The 7,500-nt window shown below is 51.0% G+C and overlaps 3 protein-coding genes across 3 annotated transcripts in view; all 3 read left to right on the top strand.

Annotated features, from left to right (window-relative positions):
* Nucleotides 1-1,524, top strand: part of LOC135093422 (uncharacterized) — an 18,242-nt gene extending 16,718 nt beyond the window's left edge. Inside the window, exons 2-3 of the mRNA XM_063992699.1 lie at nucleotides 474-639; nucleotides 1,146-1,524. Coding sequence (XP_063848769.1) covers nucleotides 474-639; nucleotides 1,146-1,256 — 277 coding nt within the window. The 3' untranslated portion in view covers nucleotides 1,257-1,524. The remainder of the gene's footprint in view (nucleotides 1-473; nucleotides 640-1,145) is intronic.
* Nucleotides 1,525-1,767: 243 nt separating this feature from the next.
* On the top strand, nucleotides 1,768-6,339 carry LOC135093418 (UBX domain-containing protein 11-like). The gene is made up of 6 exons (XM_063992696.1): nucleotides 1,768-2,281; nucleotides 4,022-4,151; nucleotides 4,530-4,703; nucleotides 4,977-5,132; nucleotides 5,437-5,605; nucleotides 5,891-6,339. The coding sequence occupies exons 1-3, from the start codon at nucleotides 2,184-2,186 to the stop codon at nucleotides 4,563-4,565; spliced, it is 264 nt and encodes an 87-aa protein (XP_063848766.1). The 5' UTR covers nucleotides 1,768-2,183; the 3' UTR covers nucleotides 4,566-4,703; nucleotides 4,977-5,132; nucleotides 5,437-5,605; nucleotides 5,891-6,339.
* A 24-nt stretch (nucleotides 6,340-6,363) lies between these two features.
* The window catches only part of LOC135093416 (formin-like protein 2), a 7,006-nt gene continuing 5,869 nt past the window's right edge, over nucleotides 6,364-7,500 (top strand). Inside the window, exons 1-2 of the mRNA XM_063992694.1 lie at nucleotides 6,364-6,844; nucleotides 7,341-7,500. The exon at nucleotides 7,341-7,500 is cut by the window's right edge and continues 129 nt beyond it. Coding sequence (XP_063848764.1) covers nucleotides 6,836-6,844; nucleotides 7,341-7,500 — 169 coding nt within the window. The 5' untranslated portion in view covers nucleotides 6,364-6,835. The remainder of the gene's footprint in view (nucleotides 6,845-7,340) is intronic.

The raw sequence follows: 7,500 nt of genomic DNA, 5'->3' as shown, positions 1-7,500 counted from the left end.
AAATAAGGTAAGATTAGAGGGGAAAATAAAAGGTTTAGTAAGTTAAATATCAGTAAGGTAAGTTTTAGAGTAACAATTAGGTTAGAGAAAGATAGAATAACAATAAAGTTTCATAACATTACCGACACTTCCATAATAACCTTGATTCGTTTTCTTCCTTCACTCTCACTGTCAAAGAAAACGTAAAAACACATCACCCGCCCCACATTTTCTCCCAGGTAAACACAATATTCTGCTCCTCCCACGTAGCCCCAGTGATTGCATCTTTTTTTTTCTTTTTCTCTTTTGTGGAAGCAATTACGATCCTCCCACCCAACCAAACCCAACCTAAACCAAACCAGCCAAACTCAACCCACCCCAACTCAACTCAACTCAACCCAAACTAACCTAACCCATCCTAATCAAACCAGACCTAACCTAACCTAACCTAACCTAACCCAGACCAACCTAATCTGACTCTGCTCTGCCCCCAGCAAGCGCACCCTGCCTTTTCGCCATCCTGACTTCTCCGATGACCAAATCCGTCAGCTAACAGACATCACCAGGTCCTACCGCTCCTCCTCCTCCGTGGGGTCCAAGCGCTCCACCTCCAGGCCCCCTTCAGGATGCTCCTCCCCCATCCTGTCCCCCACGGTGCAGGTAAGGCGCGAACACAAGGGGAATGAAAGGAGGAACAAGGGATGAGGTGTGTGTGTGTGTTGATCGTGTGTGTGTGTGTGTGTGTGTGTTTGTGTGGGGGGGGGTGGAGGAGGAGGAGGAGGAGGAGGAGGAGGAGGAGGAGGAATGATGGTTTAGTTAGTGGAAAAGGGAATGGTTGGTAGAGAGAATCTGTTGGTAGTAGTAAGTAGTAGTAGTAAGTAGTAGTAGTAGTAGTAGTAGTTACGTGTAGCTAGTTTGGCTACTACTACTGCTACTGCAGTTTTCCTACTACTACTGCTACTACAATAACAATTATAACAATAACAACAATAAGAACTGTCTCTCTCTCTCTCTCTCTCTCTCTCTCTCTCTCTCTCTCTCTCTCTCTCTCTCTCTCTCTCTCTCTCTCTCTCTTTCCTTCCTTTCTTCCATCCTCTCTTTCTCCCTTCCTCCCTCCCATCCTTCCTTCATCCCTCCCTTTCTCCCTCCCTGCGTCTCTCCCACAGCGCCTGAGGTCAGAAGGATTCCCACCCCTCGCCCGCTGCGGATCTGACCCACTCCTGCACGGCGCGCCCCCCCCCGCAGCACGCCATGAACACAGGCTCTCTCCCCGCTGACCTCCTGCCCCCCTGCCCCTTCCTCTCCCTCCCCCACCCCGCGCCCTCACCACCACCACCACCACCACCAGCGACGCCACCATCACCACCACCGCAGGGTTAAATCCACAGATTGCTGCTGCCAGAGGTTGGTGTTCGGTTAGATTAGGTTAGTATGCCTCTGTTTTGTCATATTTATAGCTACTGACGGACAGGCAGACAGACAGGCAGATAGACAGACACACAGACAGACAGACAGACAGATATATGTATTACTGTGGTTTGCAAAATGTTTAAATTATAGCGGTAAATCTCTCTCTCTCTCTCTCTCTCTCTCTCTCTTCTCTCTCTCTCTCTCTCTCTCTCTCTCTCTCTCTCTCTCTCTCTCTCTCTCTCTCTTTCTGCATTTTCTGTTTATTTCTGTTATTACTTCTTTTTTTTCTTGATGAATAAAAATATGTAAAATCCCTTCTCTTCCTCCTCCTCCTCCTCCTCCTCCTCCTCCTCCTCCTCTCCTCCTCCTCCTCCTCCTCTTCTTCCTCCTTTTCCTCTTCCTCTTCCTCTTTCCTCTTATTCCCTTCCTTCCTACGTGTCTCAATCCTCACACATTTTTCATCTCATTTTCTTCCCTCCTTCCTTCTTCTCTTTCTTCCTCCTCCTCTCTCCACTAACACTTTCATTTCCTTCCTTCCTCCTTCCACTCCTTCCCACATCTTTCATTAGCGGCCTCATTTCCTTTCCCTCCACCTCATCTGCCTCACCTCATCTCGACTTCTACAGATCCGGGAGATGGTGGCGGCGGAGGCGGAGGCGGGGGCGGAGGCAGCGGAGGTGGAGGTAGCGGAGGCCCTCACCCCTACCTGACAAGCGGGGGGTCTATTGGGGGCGTGGGGGGTGGCAGCGGGGGGCGGGGGGCGGGCGAGTGACAAGGAGCTGCTGGGGTTGCTAATGTCACGCTTGGTAGCAATGGAGGCGCAGCTGTCCCACGCCAGGCAGACACTGAGACAGCGGGACTTCCACATTGCGGTGCTGGAGGAGAAACTGAGGTGAGTGACGCTAGATGCTAGAAATACCGCGGATAATTATCTTTTCTCCTCCTTTTTGCTGTTTTCCTAGAACGACGGGTTGGCGCCATGTGAGAAGATCCTCCGGGTGTTTCTGTCCCTTGCATCCTCCAGTACCACCACCTTCTTCTTCTCCTTCCTATTCTTCTTGCCCTTTCGCTGCTTCTGTAGAGTGGAGGCTTGGCACCACGTGCGAGTCTCCTCCAGGTGTTTCTGTCGCTTGCATCTTCCTCAATGACTCCCATCCTCTCCAGTTATACCGCTATTCCATCCCTCCATCTCTCTCTGCTCACTGAGGGTTGTAAACACTTCCAGGTCCTTCTAAAGATGGCTCTGCAAACGTTAAAGTCTCTTGCTTTACCAATGTTCACCGGTTCTTAAACGACTCAAAACTCTCAAAACAACTCTTAAATGCTCATTGCTCTGTTAAACACAATTTTCAAAGGGGCCTTGATTCTTAAACACTTCTTTCTCTACCAAAGATAATTTTAAAACGCGTCTCGCCCTCTTAACCCTTTCACTTTGGTACGAGACAATTATCACCACTATATGCAATGTATGAAATCTTTATAAGCATCTGCAAGAAAGTTATGGGTGAAAAGGAATAGATTTTGCAATTTCTACCTAGTTTAAAGATTGGATGTGGCTGTAGAACAAGTGAGGATGTTTCAGGGTGATTAAGAAAAGATGAATCAAGTGTCAGTCAAGGGGTTAAAGATAATTTTTCAAAGGCTCCTTACCTTTCTAAAGACAACTTTCAAAGACTGCTGCTCAAAACGCCTCTTAAAGGGAACGAAAGAAAATGAAAAAGGAACGAGAGAGAAAGAAGAACATAAGAGATTGATGAATAGGAAAAAGAAAACGTTAATGAAAGGGATGAAAGAACAACACATGTGCCTTAATTGACAGGTGAGTCTGGGGCAGGTGGTGGTGAGAGATTAGCAGCCCAGGTGAGAGGAAGAAGGCGACAGGTGTAATTGGCAAGGTGTGATAATAATGGCATTTCTGAAAGATGGAATGGCATTAAAGAAAACGGGAGAGTGATGTAGTGTGGAATAAACTGACTGACTGACTGGCTCTCTCTCTCTCTCTCCTCTCTCTCTCTCTCTCTCTCTCTCCTCCTCTCCTCTCTCTCTCTCTCTCTCTCTACCCTTCTTTCCTTCCATATAACTAATCTCCTTCCTACTCCTCCCTCCCTCTTTCTCCCTCCTCCTCCTCCTCCTCCTTCATTTCCCTCCAGCAATGGTTCTCTATTACCAAGGCTTCTGTTAATCCTCCTCCTCCTCCTCCTCCTCCTCCTCCTCCTCCTCCTCCTCCTCCTCCTCCTCCTCCTCCTCTTTCTCCTCCCCCTCCTCCCTCCTCATCCTTCACTGCACCCAGCTCAGTCTTTTAGTTTTCTAGAAGGATGAAAAAATGTTGCTCTCAAAATTAGCTTTTCCTTAACCTATACCCAACCTAACCTTACCTAACCTAACCTAACCTAACCTAACTTATCCTAACCTAACCTAACCTAACCTAACCTATCCTAACCTAACTTAACCTAACCTAACCCAACTTTACCTGCCCTAACCTAACCTATCCTATTCTAACCTAACCTAACTTAACCTATCCTAACCTAACCTAACCTAACCCAACTTTACCTGCCCTAACCTAACCTATCCTATTCTAACCTAACCTAACTGTCTTAACCTATCCTAACCTAACCGTCACGAATCCTTGCAGACTGTACATGAAGGCGGAGGAGGACGCTGTAGGAAGCAAGGTAGGGTTCCTGGACAAACTAAAGGATTCAAGGATGGCGTCTGTGGAGGAGAAATGCCTCAAACTGGAGAGACAAGTGATGGAGATGGAGGTAAGAGAGAGAGAGAGAGAGAGAGAGAGTAGAGAGAGAGAGAGAGAAGAGAGAGAGAGAGAGAGAGAGAGAGAGAGAGAGAGAGAGAGACTATCCACATCTGTCCTAGGCTATTCATACCTTACACACCACATCATATCTCAGCCTACCTGTCTCTTACCTATACCTGTCTCAGCCTACCTTGTTACACACACCTAACCCATCCTATCCGACCATTCACCCACACACACCCTTCCATCATCTCCTCCCTCCCTTATATACACACACTCACCCTCAACAGAACAGATAGATAGATAGATAGACAGATATTGACCACAGCATCTTACACTTTCAACATTCAGCCACCTACATTCAATCCACTCACCCATCCACCCACAGCGGTTCTTAAGTGAATATGGCATGGTGTGGTGTTGAGGCTGAGGAGACTTATCTGCTGGACAACCCCGTCAACGCCTCCTGCAGTTACTCCTCATCAGAAGCAACTTCGCCCAACGCCACGCCCTCCCACGGCCAGAGGACACACCCCAGGGTCAGGATTAAGCGCCACAGGAGGTTAGTCAGGGAAGGAAGGGTGGGAGGAGGGTGTGAGTGTGTGTATTTGTGGGGGAGGGGGTAGGTGGGTGGATGAGTCTCTATAGGGAGGAGAAAGACATAACCTAACCTAACCTAACCTAACCAAACCTAACCTACCCAAACTTAAACCTAACCTACCCCAAACCTAACCTAACTTAACCAACCCGAACCTAACTTAACCTACCCAAACCTAACCTACCACAACCCAAGCTAACCTAACCTAAGCTAACTTCAATTGCCTCCCGTCCCTAGGAACCACAAGAACAAGGAAGTGAGGCGTGTGTGGTGGCTGAGTCCACATCAAGAAGCATCTCCTCTGAGGCGGAACCATTCAGTTTAGACTACGAGAAGCTGCTGGCGGCGATAACAGAACTGAACATCGTGGCACAGGGGGACGCGGCGGCCGAGGTGAGGCTGTATGCGTGGGGAGGAGAGTTTTTGGGGTGTTGGAGTGGTGTGTGTGTGTGTGGGGGGGGGAGATGTGAGTGTGGCGGGGAACGGACCCAAGTCATCAGGTTATTAGTGCCTAGTCAATGGGGAGCTTTTAAAAGGTGACTAGACAAATGTGTGTATGGGGGATGACAGGTGGAAACAGGCAGGCATGTCATAGACAGGGACTGCCATGTGTACGAGTAGACCTGATGGCTTCTGCACCAACCGTTATTTTTCCTGTTCTCTCTCACCCTCCCTCTCTCTCTCTCTCTCTCTACAGGCTGGGGAGAGCCTACAACTGACCCTGTACAAGAACGGCATAGTGGTGGATGACGGGAGGTTCCGAAGCTTCGAGACAGTGCAGACGAGACAGTTCCTGCAGGATATTCTGGATGGTTTCTTTCCCAGTGAGCTGCAGGACACCTACCCCGAGGTGTGTCCCCATTAAGGTGAGAGAGAGAGAGAGAGAGAGAGAGAGAGAGAGAGAGAGAGAGAGAGAGACTAATTGTTGTTGTTGTTGTAATAGTAGTAGTAGTAGTAGTAGTTGTAGTTGTAGTAGCAGTAGTAATAGTAGTTGTTGTTGTTGTTGTTGTTGTTGTTGATGTGATGTTGCTGTTGGATTTATAGAATTTCTAATCTCTCTCTCTCTCTCTCTCTCTCTCTCTCTCTCTCTCTCCTCTCTCTCTCGTCTCTCTCTCTCTCTCTCTCTCTCTCTCCTCTCTCCTCTCCACAAGGTGCGCGACAAACGGCAAGTCATCTTCCTGCCCAACTCCTCCCGCCGGAAGCCCGCCCCCCGCCCCCCTGTGCCCCCCAAGCCGCGCCTGCCCCCTGCCCCCGCCGACTCCCTCACCTCCGTCACCTCCACCCTCTTCAGCAGCATCTCAGAGCCTGAGCCGCGCCCCCTCGACCCAGCCCTGCCCCCCGCCGACCTGGAGGAGCCCCCCTTGGCTCCTCCCTCCACGCACTCAGACGCGGGGGATCCTTCGCGGCTGTGCCCTGAGGTGGACTACCGCAGCGAGTCTAGCGACGTGAGCAGCGGCAGGAACTCCCTCCAGCGGGGCAGCGATAAATCCGAGGGGGAGGGGAAAACGGAAGGACGGCGCGGCAGTGAGGGGCGAGGGGGTGAAGGGCGCGGTGGCAGTGAACGCCGTGGCAGTGAGGGGCGGGGCAGTGAGGGCGGCAGGCGGGGGCAGTGAGGGCGGGCAGGCGTGGCAGTGAGCTGTGGCGGCCAGCGGAGGCAGTGACACCAGTGGCGGGCCATCACGACAGCAGTGGCGGCGGCAGTGGGCGGACCGCGGCGGGAGCCAAGACGGGAGGCGGAGGGGCGGCGCGGGTCGGACCACCGCACACACCAGTGCCGCAGAGGGTCGGAGTGCCGGCGCACCAGCGAGCTGGCCCCGCACCACGCTGGACCTGGATCTGGGCCGCCGCGCCACCGCCAAGCACCCGCTGGAGTGGAACCGCATCAACCGCACGGCCTTTCTGCTCACAGACGACACCTTCGACTCCAACGGCAACCACATGCGGCGCGGCAGCCTGGGCGTCATGGCCGGTGACCCCTATGACGTGGAGAGCTTGAGGAAACGGCGCACCTCCGTGGAGGACTTCCTGGCCAAGGTGCCCCACGTGCGTGGTGAAAAAACGGCAAGATTGTCAACCTCAGGGAGGAGGTCGCCGACATGCTCATGGTGAGGCTCCCTGCTCATCCTGCCCACCCTGCTCACCCTACTGACCCTCATGACATCCTGCCCACCCTCATGGCACCCTACTCACCCTCATGTCACCCTGCTCATCCTCATGTCACCCTGCTCATCCTCATGTCACCGTACTCACCATCACGTCATCCTATTCACCCTCATGTCACTCTAAAGTCACGCTGAAGTCACGCTGATGCACAATAATTTCACCACTGCATAAAATGTACAAGAGCAAAATATGTTTTACGTAGGTCAAGATGTAAGAAAATGACGATGGTTTAGTAATACTTGATACTGTGTATGTGTGTGTGTGTGTGTGTGTGTGTCTGTGTGTGTGTTTCATTTAATCTTTGTGTTTTTGTGGTCAATCTCATTTCATCTAATTTAATTTAGTCTGATCTACAGGTTTCATAATTTTATGTGTTGTTTGATATTGTTTATATTTTCTTATACGTTATGTTCACCTGTTTACCTGTACTGTGCGCAGGGCCCCTCGCGCAAGAATTCCCTCACCCTGGTACACACACCTGTCCTGGACGAGGCAGGTGAGAGCCAGGAAAGCAATGAGACGGACACTCAGGACCAACACCACATCACCACCGCCACCACCATCACCACCACGGACACCCTCCATGAAGTCACCGCCA

Source organism: Scylla paramamosain, chromosome 43 (genome assembly GCF_035594125.1).
Source record: "Scylla paramamosain isolate STU-SP2022 chromosome 43, ASM3559412v1, whole genome shotgun sequence".
Classification (NCBI taxonomy): Eukaryota; Metazoa; Arthropoda; class Malacostraca; order Decapoda; family Portunidae; genus Scylla; species Scylla paramamosain.
The sequence above is the reverse complement of the archived record's forward strand: the minus strand, read 5'-3'. Positions and strand labels throughout refer to the sequence as shown.